Source organism: Clinocottus analis, unplaced genomic scaffold, assembly GCF_023055335.1.
Source record: "Clinocottus analis isolate CAN_PGR_092001 unplaced genomic scaffold, fCliAna1.0.p SCAF_10, whole genome shotgun sequence".
Lineage (NCBI taxonomy): Eukaryota > Metazoa > Chordata > Actinopteri > Perciformes > Cottidae > Clinocottus > Clinocottus analis.
In genome coordinates this window covers 14,838,621-14,860,086 of record NW_027175821.1, presented here as the reverse complement: position 1 = coordinate 14,860,086, position 21,466 = coordinate 14,838,621, and the positions used below count along the sequence as shown (strand labels likewise).

The following is a 21,466-nucleotide window of genomic DNA, read 5'->3' as shown; positions in this document are numbered from 1 at the left end:
CATCCCAGATAGAGGCACATTTTGGGTTATCCAATTGAAAGTAATTTGGTGGGAATGAGAAGGAGTTTCTCTGCATTGTTTTGCCCAATTAGGATCAACATGACAAACAATTACTGTGTTCTATAGCACACTTACAAGCCCCTCTAATGCCACCATCTGGCCTGACTGAAGACCGTTTTACTTTTTTAGGAACACACTGAGGGTAAATGAAAGAAAACCCAACATGTGTGCCTGTGATTCTTGACACGCATGTTTCACGCAGCAGTCTTCCTTATGTTTCATTCAAAATGGAATGAAGTGTATATTTATGCAATTTAGTCAAAGTGTGAAAGCTGTCTGCAGACAGGAACATACTTCGCCATGTTCCACTCCGCAATGATCATTTGCAATAAAACAGTAACTTGCTGAACAGAGTTTACACGTTTCAGGTTTTCACATTTTTACTATTTTTATCACATCGATAAAAATATTTAGATGCCACATACTGGACTTGATGTAATATGTCGACCACACACTCAGATCAACAGTAAAACATTAGTGGTAAATTTCACCAGTGTATATATTCTGAATATGGAGAGACGGGTGGATTTTTGTCATGAAAATATTGGATAATCATATTTCATCTGCTCTTGTATTCTTATAATAATGGAATATGAACCAGCTGCAGCTCTCCTTTGACGCATAGATGTCTATCAGGTTCCTGTTGTTAGCTGGAGTAGAGCCAGAAAGAGGCCATAATCATCCTCTGCATGAGTTGAACAGCGTTATAGCCAAAGCGCATATGGTATAAGTTAAGACTTGTTTTTCAATGTGCAGAGAAATTCCACACAGCCTCATCGCGTGTGCTCATTTTTTGCCGGCATATTTTAAGAGATCTATGGAGCATTATGTCATCTAGTTAATAAAGAGGACAATAACTTTATATTTTATTTTTCTGATTAATTGTGAAGAGAAATTGTAAATCTGAGCAGGTTTCTCCGAGAGAAACCTTCGCCCAAAAACCCCGGACGCAGAGTTGAAGATGAAACTCGTGCTCTGGGTTCATTCATACGTTCATTCCTACGCTCTACACGTCTCTTTTAGGATTTTCTGTTATCATTGTTGTGGTTCCAACTTCGGATTCTATAACATTCATGATAATTGGTCATGAACTTGCTCAAAGTGCTGACGTGGCGGTGTCCTGTGTGTGTGTTGTGGTGGCATGAAGCGGACACACAAGGTGACCTCAAACTGCCAGTTATAATCTCTTCCCAGAAATCCTGATAGCGTCACCATATTTCTAAACATTTAGTTTAAGCCAAGAGTTCATACTCACGTGCACACTCACGTGCGTACGCACACACACACACACACACACACACACACACACACACACACAGGAGGCTATAATAGGAAGGGTGGACAAGAGTAAACAACGTTTTCTTCGTCAAATGAAGGGCACATCGAGTATTCAGGTCTCGTCTTGATCTCGTCTCTTATCGACCAGCGAACTTGCCTCCACGTTTGCTTCTCCAATCCTCATTTTATCTGTGTGCAGTGTGCTAAGCTGGATGCATTAGTGCCTGTTGCGAAGTTGAGGCTGTATTGTTGTTGTGGATTAGCTCTGTGTCCAATTCTGTTGTGTTGTGTGCGGCCGAGGCTTATAAACTGCCATTGCTTGACTGCGTTGGCCCATTAGGAGGTTTCAGAGTAGCAGTTATTTGTATAGCGAGCTGAGCTTAAGGTCTTTATCATTTACGTGAAGACGACCTCAAGTCGCTGGAGATAGGGTTTGCTGTTTATTTGGAAGATATTTCTTCAGTCTAACTCTGGTCAATGGAGTAAACAAAGTATTGTGAGGTTGCTGAAATTGTGATGGTATTTTTATGAGCACCAGCAGCATATATTGATAATTTCTGGATATCGCAGCATCTGAAGCCTCTCTGTATGCTGTGTTTCTGTTTTTTTTTTCTTCTGTTTACAGACTCTAAATGTCAAATCTTTGTCCTCTGCAAGATGAACTTGCCCATTAGAGATTTGATCGACATGTTAGAATTTGGAGTTTAATATAGGATATTGCTTTATTGCACTATAGGTTCATAGTGACATGCATACAAGCACACCGACACTGTCAGTATCAAAAACATGTTATTTCAGGAAATGGTCTGAATTAAAACAGTGTCTGTTATAGCACAACTATATAATGTTCTGTATAATTTCACTTAACCTCAACTTCAGTGAACAATTTATCGAATGACATTGATCGGACACTTTATAGTGATTCAACAAAATAAATGTAACTCACGTGCTGGTATGAGCACATGTATTTGTACTAAATAAATTATGAATAATCAGCAATGGTTAGTCTATTAATTAGTTAACCAAAAATGGCAAGAATAGAATAATCTGTTAATTTTTTAAGTCTTATCTTAAAGCAAAAATGCCACAAGTTTTATTATTCTAGTTTTCTAAATGTGATGATTTGCTGCATTACCTCGTCTTTCACGAAAGTGAATTGGATATCTTTCAATTTTGGACTGTTAGCAATACAAAACAGATAGTTTACTGACATCACTTATGGGAATCATGAAGGACATTTTTTCCCAATTTTTGTGGTTTATAGAACGAACAAGAAAATAAATCTGTTGATCAGTCCATAAAAAACCCATAATCCATAAAAAGAGAAAAACAAAAAGCCTCTCAAATGTTGACACAAAGTTCCTTTATTTGTCTACAAAAAGTAATGTTTCCAATTTCACCATATCACAGAATTGATTCGTTAAGCTATACAGTAACAGAATGGTGTTTTTGAAATACCTCACATTTTACAAAAGGGACTAACATATTCTAAGTTAAAAAAAATAAAACGTATATATACATATATATAATATTTTAATTTATATCTCATAATTATGATTTTTTTTATCTCATGTTTTTCTTTTACTGTCAGTAATGGGCTTCTATACATCTTACTCATTTTTCAGCGCTTCAGTTGTTTTTGACATCATCCTCCTGCATTAGCAAAGACACCAGTCTAGTGATTACGATCTAAACGAAGGTGGCCAATCAGATTGCAGCGCGAGCCGGGACTCTGACGCGGTGCCTCAGCGAGCACGCGGCGCACTTCTTCGTCAGTATTCCCGTTACTAAGGCGACTATTGAGCACCGTCACCGGTTGGCGGAGCCGTTACGACGTCACAGTGATACCGGGAATTCCTCTCCCTCTCGGGTGCTCCTCCGTGCGTGTCAGGGAAACCGGAGCCTCACTCCGCCGGGAGGGCGCGGCACGTACTGTACACACACGCGTACGTCAACCATGAGGCGTCAACCGTGTTCATCCGCCGCGTTTCCTGCCCGTGTCCGTGTGCTCTAGTCCGCACCGGTCCGCCGCGCGGAGGAGACGTGTCCGTGTGACTGTAGGACACAAGTTTAGGTTTTTCATGACAAAGCTTAGAAAAGAGACAACATGGTCAACCGCATCTTCATCTGCATTTCCTGCTCATAAACAGCAGATCTGAGATCTGTGCTGCCGCTAAGGTGACCCGAGCCAGGCCGACTGGAATGTAAGTGTGTTGACTTCAGCCAGCGAACTATAAGCAATGATTTGGGGGTAGTTCTCTTGCACTATACAACACATTTGATGGCAGAATGCGAGACACATTTAAATGATTTTGATGGAGTAAACTAACAAGGGCAATATTTCTAGAGGTGAAATACTTTGAACACTTGGTAAAAAGTTTCATTTGATACTGAAAGTGATTCAAAAGTTGCCCTTTGATTTATTATTAAATCATTTTAATCATTAAAGATATACATAGTGGGACATAAATAAGTGAATGTCCTGTGCATTTTTTTTCCTTTTCAAAACTGCGCTCTTTACAAAGGCTGCATTGATTCATTTTGATCTTTATCTTTTTGGAGATAAATAAAACATCTGTATCTATGTACTTAAGTTTCCCTTTGCTAATGAGCATTTATTGTCTCGTACCTGTATTTTTGCTTGGTTTTCTCCTGTATTTGTTAGTTGATTTCCTTTTTCCCCCGTAGATGTTCTTTTACTGGTTTGCCTGATGTTCAGAAAACAATATTTGTGACGCTGGAACGCAGTATTTGAGGATTACATGACATGAGAAAAGGGTTTGTCTTAAGGTGTGATTTTGAGTCAGATTTATCATCCAAGCAGACCCATACAAGCTTATTTTAAGCAGAAAAGTTGTTTTTTTTTTTTACACAAAATGTAAATATTAAATAAGCCTGGTGATACTTACACATTTAACTAATTCCAATTAAAGGCCAAACCCACACAATGCATTGATTATACAAACAAACAAGTATTGCATGTGTGTCCAAACTTGCAACATGTAAGTGACCCACTGTGGACTGTTTGTTGTACATTTTGTTGTGAAGTCCAACATGGCCACAAGTTCTTGACTGTAATGAAGAGCACCAGATCTTTCCTTGAACACAGCTTTGACACGTTCACAGTCATATGACAAACTTTACATTATATAGGCCCCCGAGGGCTGCGAGGAAACACAAGACATCTTTTCATGCCTCTCCTCAAGCCCTGGTGTTTGGTTTCCCGTCATTCTTTTTACGTATACAGCTACTGTTTGTGACAGTGTATTATTTCTTAGCAGAACTCATTGTACCAATTTCTATTATGTGTCTTTGTTTGTGCCGTTACCGGGCTATCTCATCTGTATTAAATCTCGTTGTTGACCACATTCTTCGAGCTGCACCCCACGCAGAGCCTGGCTGACCTTGTCACGGGGCTTTTGCCATAGAGGGGATCAGTGACGGTGTGTACGGACACACCGGCAGCTCAGATGTCTGCGCCCAAGCTCCTGGGCCTGCAGGCAGCTCGTCTTTAAATAGATAAGCACTTTAGTTGTATGCCAAAGAGGGGGCCCCGACCTCTGAGCAAGGTGATTTCTCAAGTCTATCTGCGTCTCAGAGGGTGATTCAGCAAAACACTGCTCCTCTCTAATACTGTAGCTCTCAGGGTTAAAGGAAGACAGATTACTGTGTTTCTTTCTTCCTCTTTTTCACACTGAGAGTTAAGCTTAAATGTCAAGTGTTTTTCTCAAAGAAAATAAATCTTTGAAGTATTTCAGGAAAAAAATGAACGATTGTTATAACTGTTTAATGTAACTGATTACTCTGCAATGTTAATCATAAAGTAATCATTTCATTTTTTTCCCAATTAGAAATGGACAAAAATGAATTTGTATATATATATATATATATATATATATATACACACACACACACACACACACACACACACACACACACACACACACACACACCAATGGTATATACCAATGGTATATAAATTAATACCTTCTGGACAAAACAAGTAAGTTAAAACATCACGTAAGCATAAATTAATAACTGCATTGTTAAGAAGATAAGCAGCCGATTCAACAATGAAAATATGTGTTAGTTGCAGCCCTATGATTATGTCTGATCAGATCTCTGCCAATTTCCAATATAAGCTAATAATAATAATACATCATAAATAACTTTAATACAATCATACATAAATAATAATAATGACCCGATAATAAAACTAGAGAATTAGTGAGTGAATATCTATCTCTAAGTATATTTTTGCAGACTCAATTGTATTTGTGATAATGTAGTTTTGACGTTCTCTCCCCAGAAGATCCGCCATGTTCTCTGATGCCCTAGAAGCAGCCGGGCGGGTGGAGGGCCTGCCTTTGTCTTCCCCGCAACTGCCAGAGCTGGAGGAAGAGGAAGCGGAGGCATCAGCGGAGAGGGGACCAAAGAGACGAGGCCGCTACCGCCAAAGCCTGCAGCTTTTGAAGCCCTTCAGAATAACACAGAAGTAAACAAACCCGTATTATAGTTCATGTGACGACTCTCTGACAGTGAGCCAGATAGAGGCCGACATTAAGAGATACAGATGGTTTCAGGCTGACACGGTGACTGACAGATAACCATTTAAAGACACACAAAAGTTCACATTTGTGTTCTCCGCTTGATGTGCTGACTGTTGGGGAGTAGCAGGAGGCCATGATAAGGGATGGGAACTTATCCCCCAGCGACAGACAGCACCATGTTTGAACATATGCCGACTGATAAACTGCCCCTGAATTTTTTTTCTTCCTCTTTTTTTCGCTGCTCTTTCAGATTTCTGTGAAGAGCGTGCAAATTACTGTTCAAACACTGGAGGCATGATTTACCTTTCATTGACTCTGGCGCGCAAAGGCGCCTCTTCTTTCTCAGAGACCTATGTGGGCCTGCTCCCCCCCCCAACTTAGCATCTCAGTGTATGCCTGCACTTTTAGACATCTCACTCATCTCCACGTCTTCTCCTCTATTTCAGGCACCAGCACCCAGTCGATAACGCCGGCTTCTTCTCTTTTATGACCCTGCACTGGCTCTCCCCACTGGCACTGAAGGCCTACAAGGCGTCCAGCTTGTCTATAGATGATGTGTGGGGACTGTCCTGCCATGAAGCCTCTGAGATCAACTGCCAGAGGTGAGGTAACTGCTGAGGTTTGCCTGATGAATGTGACCATGCTCTGTTTGATGCTGAAGCACAGCATAGGGGTGAGACATGAAAAGAGTTTGACTGAAGATGAGGTTATTTTTGGTGATTTGTTATTTGTGAGCTGATTTATTCCACTTCCATTGTAAGTCTATGGCACAGCAATGAACACACAAAAACATGCCTGGTCAGCGGCGTGTGGAGGCCGGAGGGTCCCAGCAGACCCTGATTTGCGGTCGTTCATCCTGATTGGGGTGAAAGCAGCTCCTAGAACCTTTTTCTCTCCTGTCATGTTGCGCTTATGTTTTATCTAGTCTACTTTTTGGGAACTTATTGACAGCTGCGATCTGTGTGTTTTCACAAAATCTTGGCGTTCACGGCTTGGTGCTCAGTCTCTCTGTGCACAGACACCCCAGGCAGGAAATGCACACTACGGCCCGCTTTGACCTCGCTGACCTCAAGAAGTTTTTTAAGTTACAGGCTTTTGAGGTTTATGGATCTGGTAGACTTAAAGACTGCACAAATAATCTATCAAGATATAGTTTACAATCTGCGAAGCATACACAACATTTTCTCAGAGGCGGAGGGGTTGGGGTTAAGAGGGATGGATGTTTGATTTTAAAAAGCATTGTCTTTGTACTTCTATGAAGAGGATGTTAATTTCAATTTGTAAGGTGATGTTGTGGCTTGGTTTATAGAACAAAAGGCAAACCTGAGGACGAAGGATGAGGGATTGGTAGGATGAACTTACTAAGGTTGCACATAATAACATTAGGGTTGTTTTGCTTGAGTTATGTATTTTAAGATTTATCTTTAAAAAAATGTTAACAGAGTTATTGGTAATAAGAGCAAGTAAGTGGATACACCGATTTTTTTAGACACATACTATTTATTTAAAGTTGTTTATTTATATGTTTATGAAGAAATATGATATGAAGAATTTGCTATACGTTGAATGATCATTGTATTTGTTTACATATTTGTGGGATGGCTAAAATAAATAAAATCAGATCAGAATGCATTATTAAAAGCACATGAAGGATCCACATCATTGCACTAAATGTATTTTCCTTCAGTGTTGTTGTAAACACGGGCATTTTTGTTTACTTCCAGTCAGTCCCATGAGCAGTGTACTGCTGACATAGATGCTCCCTAGCGCACCAACATGACAACCCAAAATTATCTTGGAACAAATGCACTATAAGCAATATTTTAAAGATTTATGACCAGTAGACATGAGGCGAAGAACCCCAGACAGTCTGGTGAGGATGAAAATTACTGACTAGCCAGACTAGCGGGGAGTTGTTTTTAGACTTTTCATGTGAATCTTTGACAATTAAAAGTAGGTATAAATTGCCAGCTTTACTCTTTACATACGTATAGTTAAAAAATAATCTGGCATCTTTATTATTTGCTCAGACAATCAGAGATGATTTCGCTCTTATGGGCTGTAATGCCTTTGTTTTCAGTTAGCTTGTGTGAACTCACTGAACTCATCTTTTGACAAAGGGTACCGCTACAAGACAGGGTCTCAGGATTAGCTAATACTATAAGAAAATCCCTTTTACCAATTTGCAAATATTAAAATTACTGATTATTATGTAGTGAACCTTGGGCTTCTTGGGCTTCTGGGCAGCCGCTTGCAGTGCCTTGTTGGTAATTCATCCATGGTGGAAAGGCATTGCTCCGCATTCAAGGTAGTGGAAGAGTTTCTGCTAGTTTTCTGTTCAATATTAAAGCAAACTCAAAATGGTCCTATTATCCCATCACCTTAAATGGGCATGTTTCCCACATTATGAGACAAAGAACAATCCATTTGAGGTCAAAAAGTCTTGTTTTTTGTTTCAAGCGCCCTGTGGAGCTTGTTGTTTCAGGGCGTATTCAGGTAAACTGATCTACATCACACTGTTTTTTCTTTATTAAACAAATATAGAGAAACCTTTGTTTGCCCTGCTCTGCACCACATGTTATCAAGTTCAAACTGCCATTCTCCATACTATTATATAATTCCCTGCTGTTTCAGCAACTGCTGTAATAGGATTTGTCGCCTGTGCAGTGAGACTAAATTGATGAACATCCAGCCTTTCTTAACCGACGCAGGAACGGTGTGCCGGGATGGGTGGCTGCTAAGAATAGCAGGGATTAGAGATTACGGTGAGAGTTAGTGCCTGACTTTGGCAGTTATGTCATGAACTCCTCTACTTGCGATGCACTGTCTCCCTGTGACATCATTAGCTGTTATTGATTGGAGCTAGGCTGAAATAAAAGTCACTGTTTGCCGGTCAAACACAGACTTTGTAGAGTAGAGCTTTCTCATTATGCACTAATTCTATGACTGAATGATAAAGACTCACAATAATCACATCAGTGTTTACTGCTCACCGAAAAGAGAATCAATGCTTTTTCCAATACCCATGTGCTGTCAAGTCATGTTGCCATGACTTAGCACTATCCAGGTCGGCGACTATTTGAAGAATTTTGCTCTTCTGTCTGGTGACAACTGTGTGGGTGGTAAACGACCAGTTCTGTCAAAAGGCTCTGGCTCGTGGCCGGGATGTTTAGTGCTGCTGCTGCAGCTTTGTGTGTGCTAAAGAGCACAGAAAGGGGAAGCGGCAAAGGAGCACAAAGCTATCGCATTGGCACGGGCGGGCGATGGTGTGCACGAGGGCTGCGGAGTCGCAGGAGACGGGAGGCCTTTATTTGGTGTTTACATAGCAAGAACAGTTATGCAACCCAGATGCAAAGCAGCAACGATGGCAAGCGGGGGAACGGGAAAGGCACCCTGGGAGAGTTGACACTTGTTGGTGCTCAGTGAGGTGCGAACCTTGAACGCAATGTCCCAGCCAACACGCACTCGAAACATCAGCTTCGCTTGCCATCTGGCAAACTGAGATGTTGGCTGTTAGGAGCATTTCAGCCATGTTTAAAAGCAAATCTGTCCTCCTCTGGATCCTACACTGTTGCCCTGGTGACCACGCTCTCACGTCAGGATATGCAATCGTATTGTGGCATTTTTGAAATCTCTAATTGTTGTTAATTATGATGAAAAATAAATACACTTGACTAGTGTAATAATATTTTCCACTTATGTGGGTACATGTTCACAACAAAATATGTCCTATTTCGCTGCTCTATGCGGCCACTGTTCACTGTTCATTGCTTTGTCCATTGATGGGATTTCTCAACACGAAACGTGTTACTCACAAAGAGGTCTCATTACCGGTGACTCAAGCTGTGCTCTGTGCAGCTATTGGTCTGCAATTAATTGTAGTCTCTTAGATTCAGAGCCATTTGACTCGAAGTAGTAATTATTAGGCTGCTGAGAGTCTAGTTGGTTTAATGTTCTGTCTATCTCTGATACGTTTTTAATAAAGTCATTAGGTAAATTACTTTCTGCAGCTGCTCTGCTGCTGCTTTATAGAGCCATAAGCTATGATGCATTTTCCCAACAAGATATTTTAGCTTCTTTAAGGGGCATTAAAGGGCGATAAAAGTGCATTAGCACATCTTTGGTAACATGTTTGAAAGTATCTTTCAGGCTAATTATGTGGCGCCTCATTCCTGATTGTATATTGTAGGTCACCTTTAAATTAACATCAGCCCTGCTGCCTTCATTTGTCTTTTGTGATTTCCAACTGCCATGATTGCCTGCGAGGCTGTTGATATTCCCCATTGTGCGTTTGGGCAATCTGATAAATTGGAAGTGCAACTCTTCAGTTTTTAATCAACTTAATTTAAGAAAAAATAACTATGTATTTAGTATTCTTTTCGCATGTGGTAATTTTGGCCTTCAACCATGCCAACTTTTACACGATTCATTTATACCATAACGGCACTTTGCAGAGCATTCATGAATTCATTTTGACTAATTGTTGAGACTCATCATCACCTAAATGAAGTGCAATAGCAATGCCTTTGTGTTTCCTTGAGCTGTGAGTTTTACTAGCTTGTCATCTGGTTTCTGGTTGCAGGCTCGAAGCTTTGTGGCTCGATGAGCTGAAAAGACGAGGGCGAGAGGGGGCCTCCCTGACAAGAGTCTTCTGGAGGTTCTGCCAAACCCGCATGATGGTGGCCATCTTTGCCCTCCTCCTCACAATGGTGGCGGGCTTCGTTGGGCCTGTGAGTACTGTCCAAATCCTCCTTTCCCTTTTTATATTCTGCTGATTCAGATAATACGCCTTCCAACATGGTCGCTGGCTTGGAGTCCCAAGTCCGGGTGTATTTTCTGAAAATCGCTTTATCCTGTTTCACGCTGGTGTGGAATTTGAAATGAAAACATACTGAGAGATTACAAAGCCTCAGATAGCGAAACCCATATTAATGCTATCGATTAGCTGGTTTGTTCCCAGTCACGCTTTGGTGTCAGACGCTTGGCTTTCGAGCTCCCTCTGAAAAATGCTCATAGATGAGCTTCAGACAGCTGAACCACGGCTATGAAAACCCCACCTAAGAATACCCTGAGTGGATGCAATGCAGATTGTTATGGATATGGATTGTTGATATGGATTGCACCTGAGACGAAAGGTTCTTTATATTTAGAATTCCCAGTTCCTGAAATTAATGAGTCGGTTGCATTGTTCCCTGTGCTCTAAGCTGTTTATTTTGATGTCATGTAATGTGTACTTGTGCTTGCTACCCGCAACTAATAGCATTAACTGGATTTAGTTCTTAAACAATGACGCATGTGTGTCACATTCCTGTGTGATTTATTTTGTGCACTTGCTGACAAAGCTGTGGTGTAAATATTCTTTCTGCAGTTAATGAATTTACAATCTTTCTTCACCCGTTTGACTCATCTCACAGTGTTGTCAGGCCTTCAAATTGTCAATGATTATTTTACTCATATGATCTCTTCCCTTTTAATGTTTTGTGTTTCTTCTTGTTCCCTGCCGTCCTCATCTCAATCTATGGCGTTTCCTTAATTGTACCCTCCCCTTATTTATTTCCTTGCTCGTCTTCCTCCCATTCCTGTCCCTCAACACGTGTTGTTTCCTGCTCGTTTTTTTCCTGCTTACTATTTCTTCTCTGTGTACTTTACCTCCTTTCCGTTTCCTTTCCCCTCTCTCCGTGTTTGTCCCCAGGCCCTCCTGGTCCGAGCTCTGCTGGAGTATTCCCAGAGCTCAGTGAGGTGTGTGCCTTATGGCCTGTCTCTGGTCGCCGGGATCTTCCTCATGGAATTGATGCGCTCCTGGTCTCTGGCGCTCATGTGGGCCGTAAACTACCGCACTGCAGCCCGCCTCCGTGGGGCAGCTCTTACTTTTGCGTTCCACAAGATCCTCCGCCTACGCAGCACTAAAGACATCGGTACAGGCGAGGTAGGTGATATAATCCTGGAGGGGACTCATCTGCAAATTAACTAAAGCAGTTCTTGCTGCGGGGCACTACATGCAGATGATTGAGATGGATTTAATTTCTGCTCTTACACCCTTTCTGCTTAGATCTCGACAAATCACATAGCTTGAGGGAAGGGAGGCTGTTTAAGATTAGTCATTATACAGCTTAAGAGGAATCATTGTCCAACAAGTAAACGTGGGAATGATACCTGTATTTGTAAAATATATTTTATATTCTTAGCTTCGAGGTTCCACTGTGTATTTCTTTGAAAACATGTAGTTCATTTTTAGATTCGTAATTGGTCATGTACATTGCTGTGTCTCTCCCTAGCTCATCAACATCTGCTCCAGTGACGGCCAGCGGCTGTACGAAGCAGTGTCACTGGGCTGCCTGCTCGCCGGGGGGCCCCTCGTGGGAATACTGGGTCTTTCCTACACTGCATACTTCCTGGGCCCCACGGCTCTGCTGGGATCAGCAGTTTTCATCCTCTTCTACCCAACCATGGTACGACTTCAGCCTGAACATCTGTTGCACTGAGATAAAGGACGTTTTGAGCTTGTTGTGCAACGCTGGTGGTACAAAGACGGAGACAAAACACAAGATACTTAAATTGCAAGGACAGAAATTAGAAGAGATTAATACCAACACAGATAACTGTCAGTGTTTTTAATACAGCGTAAATTGCTGTCAACAAGGGACTATAGTTTAATTACAGACTTTTATACAATTCATACAAGTAATGAGCCCACTCATTATAGCTATAATTTTAATTACAACCATTTCTAAAAGTTTTCCACAAAGTTTTGATCATACATATTGTACTTGCGACAAGTAATTTCATTATAGACATTTTCAAAGGTTTTGCAAAAAGTTAATGGTGAGCACAGACTAATGCTTTATTGCTGACTCATTATTTTCAGAGGGAGAAGTTTATAATATTTGGTGAGTAGAAAACGAAAGTAAAACCTTTAGGTTAATTCAGGCTGTTGAAGAGCACAACCAACACTTTTTAAAAGCATCATAACTCTTTGGCTATCAATCTCCTGTCAACTCTTAGCTGTTATTTTCAAATTACACTCAGTCTAAGTCGGAGCCTGACAGCCGGAGACCCTGGTATTGATGTGAAAGGCATTTATCACTCTGGTCCCCCGGACAGGCCTGCAGCACAGCTAATGTGATTGTGTCTGCTTTCATTTCCTCCCCTGCCACTTATTTCTCTTGTCATCATTTCCTCTCTTCCCGTCTGGACAGATGCTCGCATCGAGACTGACGGCGTATTTCCGCAAAAAGTGTGTGGTGGTGACTGACCGGCGCGTGAGGCTGATGAACGAGATCTTGGGCTGCATAAAGTTCATCAAGATGTATTGTTGGGAAGATGCCTTTGCAAAGAATATTCACAGTGAGTGGCTGACATGATCCAGAGAGATGCAAACGCCATGCAATTAAGAGCTTTCCCGTTTTTTTTTTCAAATTCCCAACTCACCCAGAAAAAAGGGCCACCTCATTTGAACGCCTGTCACCGTGACAAATATTTAACTAAATGGTCAGTTTATCACCTGGAATTAGACTCATCCTCTTGGCGAACTCGAAAGATAACCCTGACCCTAAATCCATTTTCATCAGCTTGTGCCGTTTAAGTCTTTCCCTGTGCCATCCTCTATAATCAGGGCCGGCTGGAATCCCTTGGCTTCAAGGTTAATTTGCAAAGGTAGTTTGGGGCCTTATGATACCTTGAATGGCTTTAGAGGCTCCTTTCCTTACCATGAATTAGGGATGTCTTTTTCTCATGAGGCTCTTGCTGTAGGTTGTGGATAAGGATAATTTTCCACCTTTAATCATGCTTCAAATTAGCCAGGTGGGGCTCTGCCCTTTGATTACCTATTATAATGATAATGAATTGCCATTCGACTTAATAGCCCAAGAGTCCTCAGAGTTACAGTGTCATTCCCTTCAATTACTATTGTTGTTAAATTGATGATTACAGTGTTTTTGCCTGGGGGAGGGGGTGATTTCTGCTTTGTAAGAAACCCACATAATAGCCAAAGCAAGAAAGGAGAATAAGGAAGGAGTTCTCATATTTCACACAATGCTCCTCGGTCTGAATTAATTAAAGATACACAAGCTTTTTGTTCCAGTCTTTGCACCCACAAAGCAGCATGCAGTGTGTATTTGGGAGATACAAACATGGAGAAAGAGGGGCAGGACTTTGCCATTTGACTTGTATAGTTATCAAGGTTCAGCAGGTTTTGAAGCCTCTTTCATACCATGTTTGGATGTGGGGCCCTTATCCTGCCTCTAGTATCTATTTCTGTCCACTCGCTGTGTAGTGGTTAGTGAGTCTTATGGCATTGTTGATTGAATGTGCACTGGAGATCCATTGGGAGTCACTCAACCCTTTACTTTATTTTCACTCTCTTTGTGGCGGTCTTTGCCTTTTTGTCATCTCCCTCCCTCTCTTCTCTCCTAAACAGAGGTGCGATACGAAGAGAGGGGGATACTGGAGAGTGCTGGAGTTGTCCAGAGCCTCACAGTGGGTGTGGCTCCCATCGTCGTAGTGATAGCCAGTGTGTGCACTTTCACCCTACATATGGCTTTGGGTCAAGAACTTACTGCAGCTCAGGTATTTAGATATCTGAACTATGTACACAATGAATTTTCATTTAGGATTCATCTATCTTCACTGTAAACATATTGCTGTATGTTGGTATCTCATTTCTTGCTATAGAACCAACAACAAAAGATTATTTACATTTAATGTAAATTGAGTTGATGAGTCTCTAGCTGCAATGAGCATTCATATATTTTAAATTCAGGTGTAGCCCCAGGTTAACAATTTTGTGAATAAATGTCTCCATCTCTACACATCCTACCTCAGGCTTTCACTGTGGTTGCAGTTTTCAACTCCATGACCTTTTCCTTGAAAGTCACACCACTGGCTGTGAGGTCACTGTCAGAGGGAGCTGTCGCAGTGAAAAGATTTCAGGTTAGGAATACAGACAACTCTGTCAACCACCGCTTTTACAAAGCCACTTAAATGACTTGTACCCAACACAGCACTGGTTTGTTCAGCTTGCTCTTTAACTGTAGAAACACTACTTTGTCAATGGGTTGAGCAGGTTTTACCATTGTCAGAGCCCATTAAAAGCTAAGACACACCCACCCCCATACTGGTATTTTCTGACATACAGTTTTCCAAACACATGGTAAAAGTCGCACGTTAGTGTGGGATGGTTTCACAGAGCTAACCTGGGTTACGTAAGCAAGTGTTTCTGCCAAGGGTGAACCAAAAGGTTTGAGGTATTCTGTGTTTTTACTTTAATGTAGTGCATAATAAAGTAATTAAATACTCAAGGACAGGACGGACTATACGTAGCGCATACCTGTCCGCATGTCTCCTAACATAGCACAACCTCAAGTTTGTTACACCTTTAAACTATCTTTTGCGTTAACATAAGCAAAGACAGAAACATTAAGCTAGTTGTCATGTAGCAAAGAAAAAAATAGCAATCAATTTTGTATTTAGTAATCTTTAGTTAGCACAGATTTTAGACATGCTCTCACCACATTTTGAGGCCAAAATTAAACGTATCATAAAGTGGCCCGTTGTGTCGGTCTCCACAGAGGCTCTTTATGATGGATGACAGAGAGGTTGTTTTGGTCAAAATGGAGGATCCTAACAATGCAGTGGAATTTCGGGACGCCACACTGGCTTGGGAAAAGGCACGTTCTCCAGCTGCAAAACCTATGCCACCTCCCAAGAAGCGAGGAGGGATGACACGCGTGCTGCGCAGAGAGAAGCTCAGCCTGTACATTTCCACAGAGGACAACAAAGGAAACAAGGAAGGTCCCAATGCACAAAGTCTCCTCACAAATATGGAGCAGGAGAGTCCACAAAGCACCATCTCCTCCACTCAAAGCATTCGACCTCCACTGCACAAGACTCTGCACCGCATTGACCAACACATTAAGAAGGTAACAACACAAATGTACACAATATGTGGATTAAGGACATTTTTATTGAAAGAGTTGTAGTTCCCACAATGCCGCTGTTTTTATACCCTTCTAGGGATCACTGGTTGGAATCTGTGGTGGTGTCGGCAGCGGAAAGACCTCCCTTCTGTCTGCTCTACTGGGACAGGTGAGATTGTTCAGTTCAGTTTTCTCTTCAGGCAGAACAGACAGAGAAAAAGCAACAACAATTGCCTTTTTGAACCTTTTTTTTCACACCCAATGTCACGCAGCAACCTTGAAAAAGAAATGTTTCAAGTGCTTTTTCTGCTTCCAACACGGTGCTTTTCTGTTGCAGATGACCCTGTTAGAGGGTAATGTAGCTGTCAGTGGTGGCTTCGCTTACGTGGCACAACAAGCCTGGATCCTCAATGACTCACTGAAGGAGAATATTCTGTTTGGAAACGAGTATGACCAAGACAAGTAAGATCAACTGTATAAGGATGTTATAAAAAAAATGAAATAACGGTTGAGATTTATTCCTAATTTATTGTCTTTTCTCAATGTTTTTTCATCAGATATAATGCTGTCCTGGAAGCCTGCTGCCTTGTCCCAGATTTAGCAGAGCTCCCATATGGAGATATGACTGAGGTATTTGTTGAAATCTGCTTGTCAGTAATATGATTTTCTTAATTAAAATGCTTCTTTACTCTTGTGTACAACAGTTTTAGTTTAGCATTTTTATGGATGTTTAAATATATATATATATATATATATATATATTTACTTTTTCTTTCTAGATTGGAGAGAGAGGTGCCAACCTGAGTGGGGGGCAGCGTCAGAGAGTGAGCCTGGCGCGCGCCCTCTACAGCGAGCGGCCCATACTTCTCCTGGATGACCCTCTCAGTGCGGTTGATGCTTGTGTTGGTTCTCACATCTTCCATAAAGCTATCAGGGGGGCCGCCAAAGGCAAGACAGTGCTTTTTGTAACCCACCAGCTGCAGGTAATGGGCAGTCAGTACATTTCTATTGATACCAAATCTTTATTTAGAATGTGTAATTGTTCCCAAAGCATACACAATAAGTTAACTTGTGTATATTTTTGTTGTTTCAGCATCTTGAGATTCCATGACTTTCTGGCAATTAGCCGATTACACTTTGCCTCTGTCTTTTATCTGTTTTATCTTCTAGTATCTGTCTGATTGTGACAAAGTTATTCTGATGAAGGATGGGCAGATTGCCGAGCACGGCACCCATGCTCAGCTAATGGGTAAAGAGCGTGACTATGCCAACCTATTCAACAGCATGCAACAGGAGGTAAGGCCAGGGCCAAACGAGGCACCAGGCCAGCCCTTTTGAGGAAGGCATCTTTGACCCCACTGCACAAAAACATTGAACATTACATGCTGAATAATTCATAAACCCAGAAAGTATGGCCCAATAGCTGGAAATGTTTATGCATACAGGGCCTTTCATTATTTATGCGTGCATTGATTTTCTGGTGAGCTGCTAAAGACTCTGTCACCGATATCTCTGTTGAAATGACTTGCAGTTTGTTGTTGTTACACCTGCTGTGATTTGTGGCAGCATGTTTCAAAGCTCACTTTCTTTCCTTCCCCGTTTGACTCTTAGAATCTGGTGAAAGAGAATTTAAAAAACAAACGGCATGGGGCAGGTGCAGAAAAGGCTGACGGTGCTGTCGTTGTGGCCATGGTCAGACCAAAGGTGGAGAGCACAAAAGGAGGTGAGAGACCCTGCCATGTTTTTCTAGTAAATGCATAGTTTCCTTTCGAACTTTTCACACGTAATATCTTTTATTTAGAACAACTGATGAAAGCTGAGGAGAAGGGCTGTGGTGCAGTTGCCTGGTCTGTCTATGGAGCCTACATCAAAGCGGCAGGAGGGCCTCTCGTCTTCATCATCAACATCTTCTTCTTCCTCTCCACCACAGGCAGCATAGCCTTCAGTAACTGGTGGCTGAGCTACTGGATCAGGCAGGGCGACGGGGTGAGTTTGGAGACGATCCTGCTTTACGACAATAGACGCCTCTATTTAGTGTGTATCTGGCTCCCAAAAGAAAAAGAACTACTACGCTTCAGGGAGTTGTGGCAGCCGACTGAGCATTAATCTGAATGTGCGTGATTAAAAAAGTAACGGAACCGGGGTAAACTTAATTAAAAACAAGCACTAGCAGTGAAGAACCAGATGTGCGGCAAAGCAGGCGGTAGCTGCTATTGAGAAATGTGCTTAGAATAGTAAACATCATTGAACTGACTGATTTTCATTTTTTATGTTGTATTCCAAAGTGTGTGCTTTTCTCAGTTTCATTAGAGCCAAAATTCCTACACAGGGAGAAATTGGATTTCTTTTTCTTACTCTTGGTAATTTGTTGCTCCATCTGCCCTCAGAACACATCATTAATCTTGGTGAATGAAACGATGGCGAGCAACAGCATGAGACTCAACCCTCACATTCAGTACTATTCAACTGTTTACGTCGTCTCCATGGCAGCTGCTTTACTGCTGAAGACTTTAAGAGGGCTGGTGTTTGTGAAGGTAAGCTTCCCTATAGTCTTCCCTCTTTCTTGTACATGCTTTATCCACTCAATCCCTGATGAACTTTAAAACAATAGTGGTGTTTGAAAAGAATGTGAAACGTTGATGCATTCGTGTGGTGTTATGGAGTGCTCTCTAATTGTCTTTATTGTCATGTGTTCATGCTCTCCTGGTTCCTGTGCTATAATTGAAAATGCCTGTAGGCCAAATCCATTTGTCTGTCCGCTGCCATGTCTCATGGCTTTACAATGACTACATGTGTGTGCGTGTTTCTGTGAGTGCAAGAGAGACAAAGGGGAGAAAGGATGTGTGTGCGTGCATGTCGGTTCCCCTTCGGGTGCGTCCTCTTTTCCGAGCTAACCCATGCTGACACTGCATTGCAGAGGTTAGGTCCCCACGTTAATGTGTGCCACTTGAAATTGCTAATTTTTCAAAGACGGCTAATCTTTCTTTACCCCTAGCTGTGATGAGATCTTTGGAGAGTGTTGAATATTCCATTAATATAATTAATTTGTTCTCTGCTGCCACATGTTATTTCTGTCCTATTGGTGAAATGTCTCTTACTCATTGGGTCATGACCTTTATGTCAGCGTCCCAGAAACTCATTATAAATGAAGTTTTGACATCTTGCCTTGTGCGATGGGGGAAGAAAAAAGAACTACCCACCACTGTGCACATGCTTGGCATATGGTGAAGGAGCGTTTATAACTCTGCAGCCAACGTATGAGTGCCACTGTATTTATCCATTGTGTGTTATTGTGTTTGAGGCTGAGCACACTGACAGACCTTTTTTCTTCCAACAGTCTGTTTTTCCATGCCTTGATTCTTTCCGTATGTTTCCTTAAGTTGTTTGTTTCCATGTGTCAGGTCTCATGTTCTAACACGGCTGTTGTTTGTGTTGACAGTGCACGGTGAAGGCTGCCTCTGTGCTCCACGACAAGCTGTTCGGCCGGCTCCTCCTCAGCCCCATGCACTTTTTTGATACGACACCTCTAGGTCGTATCCTGACCCGCTTCTCCAGAGACATGGATGAGGGTGAGACTTGATCTGTCTTGACTGAACCTTCCCCCAAGAGAGCTCTTAGTCAGTGAAGTCACCCTGTTTGACAATGTGTACTGCCAAGGCACTTTCACGTGGAGTATTTAACTTCAAGTAGTGCACTTCACTGGTGGCTTTGCGTGACATCCAAACAAAAACATTTCAATATGTATTACTGTCTGTTAGGGATAGTGTCTAAAACGTGAAAGAGAGCTAAGTTCTTAAGTGATTTTGTCGAAATTCCTATTGTATTTATCCAGGATATTGTGATCATCCAGTTGTGTTAACACTATTGTGAGCAAGGTCATAAAAAAGCTAGGAATCTTACATTCTTTCAAGAAAAAAAAAAACTATAGAGCACTTTGGGGGACACAAAGGGAAAGTTTTCTTTACATGTAGAGATAGATAGATCCAGTAACACACAGTGTGTCTGATATATGATGTGTCTCTTCTCCAAAGTTGATGTGCGTCTCACCATGCAAGCTGAGATGCTTCTGCAGAACCTGACCCTGGTGCTGTTTTGCTTGGGAATGGTGGGCATTGTCTTACCTTGGTTCCTGCTCTCCATCTTGCCACTGGGAGCCTTTCTCTTCGTTGTCAACCGTGTCTCCAGGTCAGACTCTCAATTGTTATCATTGATCATTTGCATTGAGCCTGAGATTCAAACAGACTGTTTGCACATTACACTTCTCCCTGCAAGCGATCAGAGGAGTGTTACCAGCAACAAGTGATTAGTAAGCAACAAAGGCTCAAGTTACGAGTGAGCAACTAGTAACGTACTAGTTAACGGCATCAGCTGATTTTTGGCCAGAATGGGCTGTAGAACATCCAAATAAGCCGATAGATACACACTGGCTCAGAAGTTAATTGGGTCTAAGTGTTCGGGAACAATTGCTCGCAGACACAGAGCAACATTTGCATTCATTTGAAATCATGTTTCTGGCCTCGGGACAAATGTTCACAGTGCAATAAACATTTAGCTCCATTTACTTCTCCGCCAGGTCCTGAGAGAAATATCAAAGCGGCTAGATGTTCAATATCATGCACCAGTTAGTCGATAACTTTATTCCCACTATTTGGTTACAGACCAGTTTTTGCTGATAAAGTGGTTGATGAGACTGAACTGTACAGTAATCGAGGGGTTGAAAAACACTTTGCTAAAATAGGATACAAATCTCCAGAGCTGTGTTAGTTACTTGCTTTAATATTGAGTATTAGATCAGACAAGTCCACTGCTCAAAAAGGATGCTGCCAGTTAAAAGGAGCTCTATGTATGTTGTGGATGTGATTTTGACTATTAGTATTGCTTGTATTGAGCCACCAACAGCATATTAACCCATATTAATTATAAATTAGTTGATGCAAACGTATTGTAAAAAGTATTTTTTATGGGAGGGCTCTGAGAGTAATAACTGTGAGAAAGAGTTGCAGTGGTAATCTTTGTCTTCAAGTGTGTTGTCGGTCATTTATTGAACTTTTCACAGCTTCTGTTGGTACATATGGTACATTTTGCAAGAGCGCCCTGGATGATCTGATGACAATGCTTTAGTCAGAATGCATAGTTTTACAGAAATTTTGCAATAAAGGTGAATCCACTAAGGGGAACAACAGCTTGCCAGTATCTTGGGAAATAACCACCGCAGTATATTGTTATTTCCTGTATTTCAGAGATCAAGATGAACGCGGCTCAGTGTTATTGTTGGGCTGCCCTTTACTTCATATTAAATCATGACAAATGACACATGATCATTTTGATTTAAACCGTGTATCTGGTAAAGCTGAGTTGTTGGGGGTGAAACCTGCTCTCAATAATTTCCCCTTCACCTTCTGCTGCTATGAACCACTTGATATCTTCTCCCGACACAGCTGGAATTCTTAATTCAGATCTGACACCAGTTTGTCTATTGAGGGATCAGTTTAATTATGAAGTATCTTCATTTATCTTTTAAGAGACACTTGATTTGTAGCCTATTAATCACACTAAAACCAAGAGGAAGAGATGATCCCTAGCTGTTTCCAAAAGCTAGTCATCACCCTTGGCAACAATTTAAAAGGACAAAATACTGTACAAGTCCTGACATCCCAGGATGTG

The 21,466-nt window shown here is 41.5% G+C and overlaps 1 protein-coding gene across 3 annotated transcripts in view; it reads left to right on the top strand.

The window, feature by feature from the left end:
- The first annotated feature begins 3,135 nt into the window (after positions 1-3,135).
- Positions 3,136-21,466, top strand: part of wu:fb13g09 (ATP-binding cassette sub-family C member 5) — a 25,359-nt gene continuing 7,028 nt past the window's right edge. Inside the window, exons 1-20 of one of the 3 annotated variants that reach the window (XM_068592401.1) lie at positions 3,136-3,542; positions 5,651-5,833; positions 6,335-6,490; positions 10,471-10,618; positions 11,581-11,814; positions 12,164-12,337; positions 13,085-13,232; positions 14,305-14,453; positions 14,709-14,816; positions 15,455-15,805; positions 15,900-15,971; positions 16,140-16,264; positions 16,360-16,432; positions 16,582-16,785; positions 16,973-17,098; positions 17,414-17,525; positions 17,604-17,788; positions 18,190-18,336; positions 19,242-19,371; positions 19,834-19,987. In XM_068592401.1, the coding sequence (XP_068448502.1) occupies positions 5,658-5,833; positions 6,335-6,490; positions 10,471-10,618; positions 11,581-11,814; positions 12,164-12,337; positions 13,085-13,232; positions 14,305-14,453; positions 14,709-14,816; positions 15,455-15,805; positions 15,900-15,971; positions 16,140-16,264; positions 16,360-16,432; positions 16,582-16,785; positions 16,973-17,098; positions 17,414-17,525; positions 17,604-17,788; positions 18,190-18,336; positions 19,242-19,371; positions 19,834-19,987 (2,972 nt within the window). In that variant the 5' untranslated portion in view covers positions 3,136-3,542; positions 5,651-5,657. Of the gene's footprint in view, positions 3,543-5,647; positions 5,834-6,334; positions 6,491-10,470; positions 10,619-11,580; positions 11,815-12,163; positions 12,338-13,084; positions 13,233-14,304; positions 14,454-14,708; positions 14,817-15,454; positions 15,806-15,899; positions 15,972-16,139; positions 16,265-16,359; positions 16,433-16,581; positions 16,786-16,972; positions 17,099-17,413; positions 17,526-17,603; positions 17,789-18,189; positions 18,337-19,241; positions 19,372-19,833; positions 19,988-21,466 lie in introns of those variants that run through there. The other 2 variants (XM_068592391.1, XM_068592409.1) reach the window with 2 other exon arrangements.